Source organism: Aquarana catesbeiana, linkage group LG06, assembly GCF_042186555.1.
Source record: "Aquarana catesbeiana isolate 2022-GZ linkage group LG06, ASM4218655v1, whole genome shotgun sequence".
In the NCBI taxonomy this organism is placed as follows: domain Eukaryota; kingdom Metazoa; phylum Chordata; class Amphibia; order Anura; family Ranidae; genus Aquarana; species Aquarana catesbeiana.
Genome location: NC_133329.1, coordinates 232,906,620 through 232,922,869, shown reverse-complemented (window position 1 = coordinate 232,922,869; position 16,250 = coordinate 232,906,620). Strand labels below are relative to the sequence as shown.

The window sequence follows — 16,250 nt, the reverse complement described above, 5'->3', positions numbered from 1 at the left end:
GCTTCTCCATTGAAGTATATTGAACCAAAAAAGCACAGTTTTGCATTGAAAAAAGTCCTTGGCCCTTTCCAAATATGCAGCAGCTAAAAAAAAGCATAGATGTGAACGTTAAATGAACTTTAGTGCGTTTCTGCAAAAAGCACCAAAAAATACATAGGTGTGAACTAGGTCTAAGACGTTTAGTAACATAATGAGGTTTAAAAAAAAAAAAAAAAAATTAGCCCTTTATAGTACAAAAAGTGCAAATAATCACTGCTATAAGGAGTTCATTTTTTTTTTTACTGTGCAACAGTGAAAGTAATATTTACAGTAGCTATTATTTGCTCTTTAAGTACTCTAAAAGGCTAATTTTATTTTTTTTTAACCTTGTTATGTTGCTGGCCGATTAATCGATTATGAAAATAGTAATCGATTAATTTCATAATCGATTAGTTGTCGATTAATCAATTAGTTGTTTCGGCCCTAATATATATATTCATTAATAGGATACATCGCTCACCGGGAGTGGTTCAGCGGTGTATACTGTATGTAGCCGAAGCTACACTACAGTATTGCCGCACATCCAGCGGGTGGCGTTTTATACCCAGCGTATTAGACGAGACCCGCTTCTTGGGCCGTTTTGTTAAGTGTAAAAGATCGTCCCTTACGGCGTAAAATACGGTATTGCAATCTTGGGTGTCCGCACCAAGTTGGAGTTCCATATGACCATTGTCCTGTAACTGGTTCTGGTATACAGTATGCATTAAATAAAAAGATGCCTGAGCGCATAAATAATTTTGACCGCTATTGCACTTGGAAAGTTGGCTTTGTATTCGGGCCCATTCACATGGGCGTTCAGTCTGGATCATTCTGTCAGTTTTTCAGACAGATCCACACTGAACCACAATGTGTATGTCTATGGGTGGGCAAATGTAAACAGATCTATTTTTCTTCATCTGATTTTTGAGTTGTTGAAGAAACAGATCATAGGCGACAAAAGAACAAAAAAAAGTTTGCCTGTGAATGGACATTTGACTAAATGGTAAAGGACGCAGCCTTACGGATCTCGATGAATACTGATCTAGGCAGCTAACAGATGATAATCAGTTTACATCCGCTTACCCATACAATGTGGTCCAGTCTGGATCTGTCTGATCAACTCACAGAATTATCCAGACTAAACGCCCATGTGAATGGGCCTTAATGTGAATCCATTTGTTTTCTTGGCAAAAACATAACTGAAGTGATGACACCCCTGTGAAAAAGGGTACTTGGAGGTCTGTAAATAAAACAGCATCTTCCAAGCAACAGTTTTTTGTTCCTGCTGTACGCCACTCAGGATAAGGTGGGACAAAATGGTCCAAAACACCCTTTGTTAAAGTGGGTCCAAAGGCTGGTTGCTTTTACCTTTTAATGCATTCCTGAGGGACCGGGAGGAGGTGGGCGAGGCCTAGCTGTGCATGTGTGTCTAGAGCGCGGCTCCATAGACACTGCTCGGGAGCAAGCATGTACATGTGCCCTGATAAAAAGTAGCTTGATAATGTGGGCACACAGAAAAGGAGGAGCCTGAAGTTCCAGCAGGAGTCCCTAAAAGAGGAGGTTTTGCACAGAACAGGTAAGTATACCATGTTTGTTATTTTAATTGAAAAAATCTAGACATTACAATCACTTTAAGCATTACAATGTGTACTGTGTGGCTTCTTAAAGTGGTTGTAAACTCAGATAGATAAAAAAATCTGCAAGACCAAGGCCTAATGAACTAGTATGCTTCGCATACTAGCTCATTATGAAATCCTTACCTTAGAACAATGCTTTGTTGCGGTCCCGGTACACCGTTGTGACCGGCGACATGTCGTCCCGGAGTTACTTCCGGGTTCATGGGCTTCTGCTCTGCGATTGGCCGGAGCCACGATTACGTCACTCATGCGCGCAGGAGCCGCCGGTAACGGCACAGCAGCTGAAGAAACGGCACAAGCGAGCCGTTTTTTTAGTGCGCATGTGCTGATGACGTCGCCACATGCGGATACAGTTACTATCTCCTAAACTATGCAAGTTTAGGAGAAATTCACGGTACCTAAAGGTAAGCCTTATTATAGGCTTACCTGTAGGTAAAAGTAGTTGTACAGGGTTTACAAACACTTTAAAACTTTTATTTACCTATCATCCCATTCTCATAATATAGTGGATTGAACTCCTTTTTTTTTTTTTTTTTTTTTTTTTTTTATGCTGTTTAAAAAACAATAGCTGGCTCTGCATTCAAATTAATATTTTTTGCAACATTACTTGCATTTATATCATGAAATCCAAGGCTGTCCTTAGACTTGAAGGCAATTGGGACACACAGGCATAATTCTTTCACGTTCAGAGACTTCAGCATGTTGCATACCTGCAAGCTTTAAATGAGAGTAAAGTGAAGATTCCCAGTGCTGAACTGCTTCTTTGATACTTCTATTTTTAGAAGTTTAATAATTCATATGGAACAGATATGTGGATGAGAACTTTTGTCATATTTTCCTTGTGTTCATACGTTTCCAAGGTCAGTACCTCACAGTATTGAAGCCAAGAAGGTACAATCGGTTAACTGAAAAAGCAATTGCAACAATTTCTCTGATTTCACTTTTAAAGCACAGTCATTTTCTGGAGGGAGACCAGCAATTGCAGCCCACATTTTTCTATTATGTTAGACCCCTTTCACGCTGGGGCGGTTTGCAGTCGTTATTGCGCTAAAAATAGCGCCTGCAAACCGCCCCTAAACAGCCTCCGCTGTTTGTTCAGTGTGAAAGCCCGAGGGCTTTCACACTGAAGCGGTGCGCTAGGCAGGAGAAGAAAAAAAACTCCTGTCAACCGCTTCTTTGGAGCGGTGTATTCACCGCTCCTGCCCATTGAAATCAATGGGACAGTGCGGCTATACCGCGGTAATACCACGGCTATAGCCACGCTATACGAGGGGTTTTAACCCTTTTTCGTCCGCCAGCGGGGGGTTAAAACCGCACCGCTAGCGGCCGAATACCGCTGTAAAACAGCGCTAAATATAGCACTGTTTTACCGCCGACGCCCCCTACCGCCCCAGTGTGACTCCATCTGACTGTTATGAATGCATATTGGTTGTCCAGTTGCAATACTGATGCTACTAGATTTGGTTTCAGTGATTCTTGGTTAGGAAAGGTTACGGCTCGGGCTAATCACCTGTACGATCTTTCTCGGTTTATGTAAACTGCTGGATTTTACAAGAGTAAGCTCTGCGTTTTTATGTATGGTAACCTTGTCAGCCTTACCTTCTCTCTCTTTTATATATGCAGGATGAATATCGCAATTCAATGCCTGCCTCCAGCTTCCAGCAGCAGAAGCTTCGTGTTTGTGAAGTGTGTTCTGCATACCTTGGACTGCATGACAATGATCGTCGACTTGCAGATCACTTTGGTGGGAAGCTTCACCTAGGATTTATACTGATTAGAGAAAAACTTGATCAAATGAGAGTAAGTATCTACTTAAGTAAGTGAAACTGAAAAGCGTAACGGGAGAAAGTTGGGCTATACACAATGTAATGGAAAAACTTTGTGGGGGGGAGGGGGCGGTATCTAGAATCTCCTGAAGTTAGATTGCTGTTTGTGGTTTCTTGTTCCAATTTCCAATCGCCTGCGTTCTCAATTTGTTGCTTTGCTGTTACTGCGATAAAAAGCAAGATGAAATCTGTGTAATAAAATCATAGACGACAATAAAAATCTAATATCGCTTATACCCCTTCCCACTCTTTTCAAAACTAGAAAAGTGTTGTGTGGAGTGTTGATGATGAATACTGTAACTTTAACTGCTTTTTTTTTTACTACAGATCAGCACAATTGGTATGTAATGGTTTTCATAATTTACATTTTCTAAACATGTTTGCTCCTATTATATCCAAAGGCATCAAGCAACTTTTCAAATCTTACCTCTTCCTGTGTTCAGTGCTGTCATTTCAGGCCTAGATTAGGGTGAGGTGTATACTGTATATATGAGTATATTGTATAATGTATATTTTATTTTCCCCCATTTGTTTGCAAGCATAATGGCAGCGTTTTAGTTTACCTTTTTAGAATTCCCTTAATGCTTGCATTTTGTGCGTAGTGTCCTGTAGGGAGACAGCAGCTTTCATTTGAGTGTAGTATAATTAGTAAAGTTATTCATTTAATGCTATTAAAAATTGGCAACTCCAAGTAAAATGTGTAAAGGCATGTCACATGGGTTGTCCTCTGTACAATCCCTATCCTGGTAGCTGGCTGGGTTTAAAGTGGATGTAAACCCAATGCCATCCTTTCTAAACTACTGTCATAGGGGTTATCTATAAGGATATACATGCCTCCTGCATGTATCTTTACCTGTCAAATGTCTCCCCTCTGTCTGTTATGAGACCCGAAAAACTGCATATTCTGTGGGTGGGTCTGTTGTCTGGAGCTCGGTGGGTGGAGTCATGATGTCAGTAGACTCCCCGCCCACCTCTACACTCCCCTTGTCAATATGCATTTTTCCCCTGTGTATTTCTTACACTAAACTTCTGCTATGATCTCTAACATCCAGTGAAAAGACAGGAAAGTAACCACATGACTTCAGCATGTCAAATCATTCTGAGGTGTGGAACAGCCAATCGTTGCAGAGCTGCTGAAGAAAGTGGGGGAGGGAATTCAAAAATTATGCCTGTGTCTTAGGCTAGTGCACGAGATGTGTAAATCACCTGTCACTCACAGCAAGGGGGAGGATTTGACAAAGTTTTTCTCAGTTTGTCAAGATTTTTCTCACTGAACAATAAAAGAGGATTGCTCAGAGATGGATTAACTCTGTGTGGCAAGACTGGGATAGGAAATCTTATACTCTACAGTATATCACAAAAAAAAAAAAAATTTGGGGTTTACATCCACTTTAAGCGCTGGTGTGGAGGCTCGTCCGCTCTGGTGGTTTGCAGGGCTCCAAGTGAATCCGAGAGACGTCCTCCGCAGTTGTGATGTCGGGGGTGGGTGGGGGGGGTTATGAAGGGGCTGTCGTGTGCACGTTTGGAGCATGCATGCTCTTTCAGGCAAACCACGCAATTTTCAGTTAAAATCTCGAGATGTAAATTTTCCACAGGTAAAGTGGTTAAAGCATATAGGAATGATATCTATGCTGACCCGCTTCAGCCAATCCTGGTCTTGGTCATAGCACAATATTGAAAGCTTGCACTACTTTTATAAGCCTACACCAAGCAAGGAGAGCATAGAAGAATACAAACCAGAATAAGCATGCACACAAGATGAAGGGGACAACAAACATCTTGTGCACAATTTTATAAGTATTACAAAAACCACAATATTAAAATCACAATAATGCTCACAATTTTGCAGGTATAAGGGCAAAACAGTAAATGGGCTAAAACTGTGCTAATGTGTTAACACATAAATCATAGAAAGCAGCAGCTTAGTGAGATACACAACAATAGATAAAAAATTTATGAGAAGCCGCGCTACGAAATGTCCCAATTATTATAAGAGAAACCTTGATTGAATAACATCAAAATATATGTCCATGTTTGGAGTAGTAAAATCCCTTTCTCAATGGCACCACTGTGATTCACATCAAAAAAAGTGCACCGTCACCTTTGTGCAATGGAGAGCAGCCCTAATCTTCCTCCTCCTCCTAGGGTCCCCCGTCAGTGCTCCTGGCCTCTCTATCCTGCCAAGTGACCCCACAGCAAGCAGATTTCTATGGGGGCACTCTAGCTGCCGCTCTGTGTGCCGACGGAGCCGCGGCTCGGCCCCTCCCCTTCTTTCTTCTCAGTTCACTGACTTTTATAGCTGCGGGAGCCAATGGTGCCCGCTGCTGTCTCAGCCAATGACAAGGAAGAGTCCTGAACAGCCAAGGCTGTCACGCAATATCACCGGATCGAGAGGGGGGTTGCTGCGCACAGAAGGTGTTTTATCTTACTGCATAGAATGCAGTAAAATAAAAATAAAAACCTCCCTTTAGAACCACTTTAAGGTCAATGTCCCATCTATATCCACTTGAAGACCAAGCCTTTTCTGGCACTTTTTGTTTACAAGTTAAATCAGTATTTTTTGCCAGAGAATTTAACCCAGTTTGCGTTTTTTTTTTTTTTTTTTTTTTTTTTTGTCGCACGGTATTTGCGCAGCAGTTTTTCAAACACAATTTTTTGGGGTTTTTTTTTTGGGGGGGGGGGGGATACTTTATACTTTTTGTAACATGTTATGTTACACCTATATTCCATTGTAAACCTCCCTTGTGATAGAGATAAGGGATGACGGGTCCTCTTTATGGAGAGATCTGGTGTCAGAAAACCCCAAATCTCTCATTTACCTTTAACCCTTTCACTGCCAGGTCCGTACACCATACGGACCTAAGAAGTGCCGCAGGTGGCCAAGTCCATACACCGTTTGAACCTCATTTCTCCTTCTACAAGCTTAATGGTCACTTCAATGACCATAAGCTTATATCAGAATTGTTCAGCAGACTCTGCTGAAAAAACAATTCTATAACTCTGCTCAGCGGATTACAACCCGCTGATCAGTTATTAACCCCTAATGTGACCGGGGGATCTTGGCTGCTGATCCCTGCTGAGCGGGAGGATGACAGGATGGAAACAGACCTCTTGTTCATTTCCATCCGATTTCTGCTAAATGGATGGGGTATGGAATCCCCATCCGCCTGTTTTCAGCGGACTGGATCGGATGCAGGAGGGTGTAAACGGACACATGTCCATTTACATCAGTCTCTTCATAGAAAACGATGGGTGGTCCGATTGGGCCCACCTGAAGAACGGACAGGCACACCTGATCGGTGTGCGTGTGTGAAAGGGGATACACAGCGTACCTTTACAGGGATGTACAGGTGCATCTCTGTGCAAGCGGTCCCATTGATGTTCTTTGGGATGTAGCAACTGCACAAACAGAGCTGTTGCTCCCAATTTTATATCCATGCAGAGCTGTTGCTCCCAATTTTATATCCATGTAGGTCCGCATGCATGTCCTTGAGCTCTCACTGTCTGCGTTCGGGGTCATGTACCCACACGGATGTCATATTGGGAACAGCAGCTATGCCTGTGCAGCCGTTGCATCCTAATTGACATAAATGGGACTGCCTGTACAGGGATGCATGGAACACCTGTGCATCCCTGTGCGGGTAAACATGGACGTACACTTTAGTATGCCACATTTGAACGATGCTTTAGTACTAATTTAGCAGGAATTTTGTAAGTTACATTGTGTTTGTGCAATATTAATGATTTTAGTGTATTTTTTGTGAGAATGCGGTAAGATAATATTTGCGCAATTATTGTGGGGCCCAAAAAATCAGTAGCACTTTTTTTTATTCTACAGGTCATGAGCTTTTAGAAAATATGTAGTTTGAGGGGTCTTTTCAAATTCTGAAAGCTGTAAGTGAAAAATGGTAACCTGGATTGTTAGAGTAAATTTACAGTTTTGCGTACCTTTTCACCATTTCACAAAAAGGTGCAATTTAAAATGTACAAATTTATTTACTCAATACAGTTTTAACTCTTATATTTACTAGGAATTTAGCAGGAATTTTGTACATTTTGCCATGTATGAATCCACTATTAATGATTTTAGTGTATTTTTAGCAAAAATATTGTTTGATAAACATTTGCGCAAATATCGTGGGGTCTTAAATATCAATAGCACTTTCTTTTTATTCTACTGGTCCTATGCTTTCAGAAAATATATGGTTTGGGGGGCTTACACAAATTCTGAATACCGTAAGGGAAAAATGAAAACCTTCATATTTTTAGAGAAATTTGTATATTTATATTTTTGCATATGTTCGATTTGAACTGTTTTGCAAAAAGGCGCAATTTAATAATTACAAATATTTATGTATTAACTCCATACAGGTTAAGCTTTTATATTTAGTAGGGATTTAGCAGGAATTTTGTAAAATTAGCTTTTTATCTAATAATGGTTTTAGTGCAGTTTTTGCGAATATATTGGTTTGATAAACATTTGCACAAATACCGCGGGGTCTAAAAAATCAGTAGCACCGTTTTGTTTTAGAGGTCATATGCTTTCAGAAATAATATGCTTATGGGGGTCTTTCACAAATACTGAAAGCTGTAACCTTCAGATTTATAGAGTAATTTGGATATTTACACTTTTGCGTCTGTTCAATTTTCAACATTTCGCAAAAAGGCGCAACTTTAAAAGTAACAAATATTTGTTATTTAATAACTCAATACAGGTTAAGCTTTTTATATTTAGTAGGAATTTTGTAAAATTTTGCTATGTTTATCTGCTAATGGTTTAGTGTATTTTTTGCAAATATATTGGTTTGATAAACATTCGTGCAAATACCACGGGGTCTAAAGAATCAGTAGCAGCTTCTTTTTATTCTATTGATCATGTGCTTTCAGAAAATATATGGTTTGGGGGTCTTTCACAAATTCTGAAAGCTATAAGTAAAAAATGAAAAATGGCAAAAATGGTCTGGCCACCTGAGTGTACAAAATGGAGCACAGGGCCAGGCAGCAAAAGGGTTAAAAGCAAAAAATCTAAAGTTTTGATCTTTTTTGCTTTTAAAAAATAAAAATTGTTTACTAGACTGGAAGTGACGTCACTCTGGTCCTCCAAGCCCATAGAGGTGATCAGAGATGATCTGGTCTCTGTTCACCTCTGTAACCAGCCGGTTGCACCGTTGGATTGTTTCTCGGCACGTCAGTAAAAATGGTAGGTCTGAGAAACACCAGCGGGAGGTCCGCTCCCGCTGCTCCTAAAAGCGTTCCAGCGGCTAATGAGCTGCTCGGACCACTTTAATGAGCCTGCCGTCAGCTGAATTTTTTACTTTTTACCTGAGTTATGGCTGATAACTTCAGCTATAACCCTAATAAACCACTTGTAAACCGCAACTTATATATACAGTGACTTGCAAAAGTATTCACCACCCTTGGCATTTTTCATGTTTTGTTGCCTCACAACCTGGAATGAACATGGATTGTTTGAGGATTTGCATCATTTAATTTACAGAACATGCCCACAACTTTGAAGATGTGTTTTGTTGTTTTTATTAATATTATTGTAAAGCAAACAACAAATAGGACAAAATAACAGAAAAAGTTAATACTTTTTAGAGGCACCTTTTGCGCCTATCACGGCTCCAAGTCACTTTGGATAAGTCTCCTATGAGCTTGCCACATCTTACAACTGGGATTTTTGCCAATTCCTCCTTGCAAAACTGCTCCAGCTCCTTCAAGTTGGATGGTTTGCGCTTGTGAACAGCAATCTTTAAGTCTGACCACAGATTTTCTATTGGATTGAGGTCTGGGCTTTGACTAGGCCATTCCACAACATTTACATGTTTCCCCTTAAACCACTCAAGTGTTGCTTTAGCAGTGTGTTTGGGGTCATTGTCCTTCTGGAAGGTGAACCTCCGTCCTAGCCTCAAATCACACACACAGAGTGGTACAGGCTTTGCTCAAGAATATCCCTGTATTCAGCACCATCCATCTTTCTCAATGACCAGTTTCCCAGTCCCAACTGCTGAAAATCATCCCCACATCGTGATGCTGCCACCACCATGTTTCACTGTGGGGATGGTGTTCTTTGGTTGATTTGTTGGGTTTGCGCCAGACATAGCTTTTTCTTTGGCCAAAAAGTTCAATTTTTGTCTCATCAGACATCATTTTGGGAGTTTACCACATGCCTTTTCTCAAACTCAAAACGTGCCATTTTGTTTTTTGCTGAAAGTAATGGCTTTCTTCTGGCTACTCTGCTATAAAGCCCAACTCTATGGAGCGTAGGGGTTATTGTCGTCCTATGTACAGATACTCCAGTCTCTGCTGTGGAACCCCTCCAAGGTTACCTTAGGTCTCTGTGCTGCCTCTCTGATTAATGCCCTCCTTGCCCGGTCCATGAGTTTTGGTGTGCAGCCGTCTCTTGGCAGGTTTTCTGCTGTGCCATGTTCTTTCCACTTGGTTATGATTGATTTAATGGTGCTCCCAGGGATCAACAAAGATTTGGATATTTTTTTTATAACCTAACCCTGTACTTCTCAACAACATTGTCCCTTACTTGTTTGGAGAGTTCCTTGGTCTTCATGGCAGTGTTTGGTTAGTGGTGCCTCTTGCTTAGCCTTTGGGGCCTTTCAAAAAGGTGTGTATATGTAATGACAGATCATGTGTCACTTAGATTGCACACAGGTGGACATCATTTCACTAATTATGTGACTTCTGAAGGTAATTGGTTGCACCAGATGGGCTTTTATGGGCTTCATAACAAATTGGGTGAATACATACGCAAATGCCAATTATCATTTTTTTTTTATTTCTGAAAAAGTTTTATCTATAGATTTTTCTAATTTTACTTAACCGACTTAGACTATTGTGTTCTGATCCATCACATATAATTCAGATTAAAAAAACACTGAAGGAAAAGGCTGTAATGTAACAAAATAGATAAAAAGCCAAGGGGGTGAATACTTTTGTTAGGCACTGTACGTATTGCAGTTGGCAAGTGCATATTTTATGCCAAGAGGCATTCTGGTATGTAACTTAAAAATTCATACACTTTTTGACAAAAGAAAGTTTACTCTACCAAACCAAAATCAGCCCGACTGTTATATGCACCTTTGGCAAGCATTGAAAGACTGGGGTGACGGAAGACCCCATATAAAAATATTCTGCAACTCTTCGTACTTCTCCATGGGCTGGTTGAGTTTCTGCACTTATTCTCTGAGGAAAATGCCCTGGATAAATTTATATAGTCTTATGCCGCGTACACACGAGCAGAATTTCCGTCGGAAAAATCTTGAATGGTTTTTCCGACGGAATTTCTGCTCAAGCTTGGCTTGCATACACACGGTCACACAAAAGTTTGCTGAACTCGGTGACGTACAACACTACGACGAGCCGAGAAAATGAAGTTCAATGCTTCCGAAGGAATTTTGCGCGTCAGAATTGGTTAGATTGGAATTTCCAATCGGAACTTTTTCCGACCGAAAAATTGAGAGCATGCTCTGTCTTTTGCTGGCTGGAATTCCGCCAGCAAAAGTCCGATGGAGCGCATACATGATCACATTTTCCGACCAAAAGCTTTCATCAGTCTTTTGCTGGCCGAATTTCCGATCGTGTGTACGGGGCATTAGAGATACAACCAGCCCTTTTGAGGGCAACCGTAATGAAATTGAGTTTTGACACCCCTGAGCTAAGGTATTAAGAGCCGCCAGAAATACTGACTTTATAGAAACTCCTTTTTATGATGATTTTCTTTTGCCACAGGAATTGTATGCTGTTTCTTTCCCCAGTTGAGATATTAGAAATGCATCCCTGGCCCACTCCCAACTTCATCTTCAGTAACTCAGATCCTACTTCTGCCTGGAAGGGATCCACAATTGTACATAATATAACTGGGTACTAACATTTATAAAAGTTATCCAGGGAAAATCCGATTGCCTCTAGGGGGATCAGGAAGGAATTTATTTTTCCCCTGTTGTAGCAAATTGGACCATGCTTTGCTGGGGTTTTTCGCCTTCCTCTGTATCAACTGTGGATGAAGGCTTGTGTATGTGGGGGTTTGTTGTGTTTTTTGTTTTTTTTTTTGTTTTGTTTTTCAACCTAACTATGCAATGGTTTAGCTCTGTGAATGCACCAAATAAAAAATATTTCCCCTTGTATCTCTCTTAGTGGATGCAAACCCGATTCTAGAAATTTGAGCTGGGCACATAGATCTGCAGTGTTTTCTTGTCTCTCTCCTAAGCCCTGTGTCTAGTAGCGGGCTCTTGCTGCATTCCTCTGTTATCAGCCTGACACATTTCTGTCACATTCTGATAAGAGCAGCCAGAGTTTGGAGTCTGAGGCGGTTGCTTAAAATTAGCGCATCTCTGGATGATACAACGGAGAGAGCCTCTACCTATGTGTAGAAGGGGGTGTGTGCCTTTCCTCCAATCAGCTGTGTGTCCAGGCTTCTCTGCAACAATAACCAGGAAGAGAGAAAAATCCTAACAGGAAGGGTACTTTCTAAACAGTATCTAAAGCTGAAGACAGCAGATATGGATGTAATACTTATATAGAGATGTTTTGTTTCATCCCTGTGTATCATCTGTGGCTGTTCACTTCACTGGGTACATGTGAGGGTTTACATCCACTTTAAGGCAACTTTTTTTTTTTTTTTTTTTTTTTTTTTAACTTTAAGGACTTGGTCACTTACAGACATAATGAAAATCTCCATAACCCTCCAGTACTCTATCCAAAATTTTTTTTAAAAAAGTTTTGCCTAGTATATTAAGAGGAGGTGCTGGCATCTGTAAACTCGCTACTGGTTCGACCAGAGAAGTTAATTATTCGCTTTTGTTGTAGCATTAAAGTTTTTCTGAAGAATACAATTTAATACAAAGCAAATGACATCCAATAATGTGCTAGACATTTAAGTGTGTACTAGGTGAAAACGACAATCCCATAGCCAGCTGTAAGTGTCTGTCTAGTTCTTCAGTGTTAGAGACAGGTTCAAGACCTTTGTTTTCTGTTTTTTCATATGTGTTGTATTGGGAGTATTTTTTTTTTTATTCCAGACTGATCTTTTTTTTTCTCCTTTTGGTCGCTCTTACTCTTGACACTGATTTTGTTGCTGTTTTTGAATTATGATCTGAATTCCAATTCTCTAGAATCTATTGATAGATTTAGATTAAAGTCCGATTCTAAGGCTAAATATATTCTCACCCCCATTCTAAGACTACTGTATCTACGCCTGTAAAAGAAAACATGCCTATTCTGAAGCTGCTCCGATCTGGTCACATGATTGGGTCACAGCGCCACCTTAAGTGTAGAGGAGAGGCAGCAGCAACTGCTGCAGAGCCTGAGCAATGACATCACCCATAGGCTTACTATGGGGGCATCATTATCTACGGTTTCTCCTCTACACTGAAGCTAGTCATGTGACTGCAGCAGGTTGGCTTCAGAATATGTAAGTATATACGCATCTTTTATTTTATGTGGTAGATAGAATAGTTTTAAAATCGGGGTTTAGCTTTAGTTTGCCTGGAATTAAACTATCGGGTAGCAGATAATTGAAATGAGCCCTTTTATCAAATTTTTTTAACCACTTGCCAACCAGCTGCCGTCATACGGTGGTAGGTCGGCTCGTCCGGCGAATCACCTTACTGGTACGTCAGCTACTTTTAGGAGCCATAGCAGGCACGCCCGCAGCACGACGGGGAACCTGATGTGTGTGGCCCGCGGCCATGATGTCCACCGGCCACCTGCAATCGTGGGCACGAGAGCCAGAATGGGGATTTGTGTATCTAAAACGCACAAATCCCCATTCTGACAAGAGAGGAGAAACCGATCGTGTGTTCCTAGTAATTAGGAACAGCGATCTGTCTCCTCTAGTCAGTCCCATCCTCCTGCAGTTAGAAAGACACACGAGGGAACACATTTAACCCCTTCCCTGTCAGTGACATTTACACAGTAATCTGCATTTTTATAGCGGTGACTGCTGTATAAATGTCAATGGCCCTAAAAAAAAGTGTCCGCTCTGTCCGCTGCAATGTCGCAGTCCCGCTAAAAATCGCAGATTGTTGCCATTAATAGTAAAATAAAGCCATTAATCCCCTTTTTTGTAGATGCTATAACTTGCACAAACAAATCAATATAAGCTTATTGCGGGGTTTTTTTTTTTGTTTTTTTTTTACAAACATGTAGAAGAATACATATTGGCCTAAACTGATGAAGAAGAAATTTTTTTTTTTTTTTTTTTTTTTTTGGATATTATAGCAAAAACTAAATTTTAAATTTTTTTTTTCAAAATTGTCGCTCGTTTTTTTTTTTTTTGTTTGTTTTTTTGTTTATAGCGCAAAAAACAAACTGCAGAGGTGATCACATACCACCAAAAGAAAGCTCTATTTGTGGGGGGAAAAAAATGTCAATTTTGGTTGGGTACAGCGTCCCACAACCTTAACTGTCCGTTAAAGTGATGCAGTGCTGTAGTGCAAAAAATGGCCTGGTCATTAAGGGGGAAAATCTTCCGGGGCTGAAGTAGTTAAGGATCAATTTCCGTTTCCTCCCAAGTCTGTTTTATTCCATCTGGATTGCGAGCATAATTGGTTCCAGAAACATGCTTGTAATCCAAAGCACTTGTATATCAAAGCAAATTTTGGAAAATGTTGTACCGTCATTAAATGTAACCATATTGCTACACTTAGAGGCGCCTCTCTTCTCTTTAATACTCAGTTGTGACATGACGCTACTTGTATATCAAGACATTGTTTGTATATCAAGTCAAAATCTATTCAAAAAATGTTGCTTGTCTTGCAAAATGCTCTCAAACCAAGTTATTCTCAAACCAAGGTTTTACTGTATGTTATTTAAAACTTTAACAGTTTGAGAGCCAAAGTCGCTAATCGCCTGATGTGTCCACCTCAGTCTTGTTACTTAGCCACTTCCCATGTATCATATTGTAAGAGGCCAGGAAAGGTGCTTTCCAGTTCTGGGAGGACATACTGGGGTGTCTTCCTGCTCGTACGCCCCTATCATATCACACCGCTCTGAGTGGCCCAGGTTTTCTTTGATCGCTGTGACCGATCACAACGATAATATGTAAACACAACTGTCATGAATGGCTTTAATTCATGGCAGCTTGTTTACTACTGTGATTGATCACAGTGATTACATGGTACAGGGCCATTCACAATGGCCCTGTACCATGTGATAGCTGTAGTCTATTACAGCAGTCACAATAGTAAGCAAGCTGTCATAAGTGAAAGCCATTTGTTATAGTTAAAAGGATCGCTGTTAGAGCAATCATCACTGTAACAAGCAATCGGTGTAAATAAAGTGTATGTGTGTATGTATATACTCTGTATATAGTGTGTGTAAATAAATAAATATAATTTAGAATGTCACCAATTACAGAGTCTCTAAGTGCTGCCGCACCAGTCAGTGTCCCTGCCATTTTAGGGCTTCAAGAAATTAGATGGGCAATCAGTACATCAGGGTTGATCAATTTCCAAATATATGTTTATAGATTCTATAACATTCACACAAACTAAATATACACTGCTTTAGGTTATTTTACCAAAGAAATGTAGCAGAATATATATTGGCGTTATTTTTTCATTTGTATAGTAAAAATGACAAACTCGGTGGTGATTAAATACCACCAAATTAAAGCTTGATCTGTCTAGAAAAAAAGAAAAAAAATTGAGTACAGTGTGCAATTGTCATTCAAAGTGTGACGACAGCGCTAAAAACTTCAAAATGGCCTGGGCAGGTAAGGGGTGAAAGTGTCCGGTATTGAGGTGGTTAAAGCGAAACTAAACCCATCAATTTAACAGTTTCGAAAAAAATGTTACAGAAAATGCTCCCTGTCACGTTTGCTCATGCTGTCAACCAAGCTGTCAAACCATTAAATAGCTGATGTCATAACCGATCACCATGGCAGCATCATGGCAGTTGCAGATCAGAGGCTAAGATGGCAGCATCCTTGGCTGCTAAATGTGTATACTTGTTACTTGCCCTTCTTGGTAACACTTTTGTGCAGAGAAATATCTAGACTGTCATTACTAAACTCTTCTACAACTGCTAGTTATGTAGCTGTCGTGCTATTTCTTTTTGTAAATATTTCCTCAATTGCCAGGATCAAGTATGCAAGTCAGATGTTCTGATTTCCGTGGCTGCATGCTTGGTCTGGGTGCATTGACATCTAAAATACTTGCATTTCATGAAGTCTGCCTTTATATTTATTACACTACACATTACAGTACATATATGCTATAGTAATAATTTGGTATTGTTGCATAACCAAACCTAGAAAGCAACATTATAAATTCTGATTTATCATAGTTTATAAATGGTTGTAAAATATCATCTTATAGAAGTGAAAGCTATTAAATATATTTTTTCCCAAATTTAGAAAGCTGTGGCAAGCAAGCAGGAGAAACGGAACCAGGAACGCTTGAAGAGACGAGAGGAGCGGGAAAAGGAAGAGCGAGGAGGAAAGAGGTTAGTGGTTCAAAACTATTCTGTAATTTGTTTTTAATAGAAGTGTTAAGCCAAAACTACAACCAAATAAAATGGAGACTTTAATGGGGTTTTGTAGTTTCTGTACGTTATCCAGTCACTTCAAACAGAGTAAAAAACTAAGAAAAAATATGTTCCTTGTCCTGTTCTTCATCACTGTTCAGCAATAAATTGGTATTGCTGGTCCTTAAATGACATACAGAAGATCTGTTCCTTAACATATTTTTTTTACATTCTATTGCTGCAAAAACACTATCGGTCAATATGGATTTAAGTGAACTACAGTAAG

At 40.0% G+C, this 16,250-nt stretch overlaps 1 protein-coding gene across 1 annotated transcript in view; it reads left to right on the top strand.

Moving 5' to 3' along the window:
* Positions 1-16,250, top strand: part of LUC7L (LUC7 like) — a 78,323-nt gene that overhangs the window by 41,324 nt on the left and 20,749 nt on the right. Inside the window, exons 6-7 of the mRNA XM_073633052.1 lie at positions 3,279-3,455; positions 15,855-15,943. Coding sequence (XP_073489153.1) covers positions 3,279-3,455; positions 15,855-15,943 — 266 coding nt within the window. The remainder of the gene's footprint in view (positions 1-3,278; positions 3,456-15,854; positions 15,944-16,250) is intronic.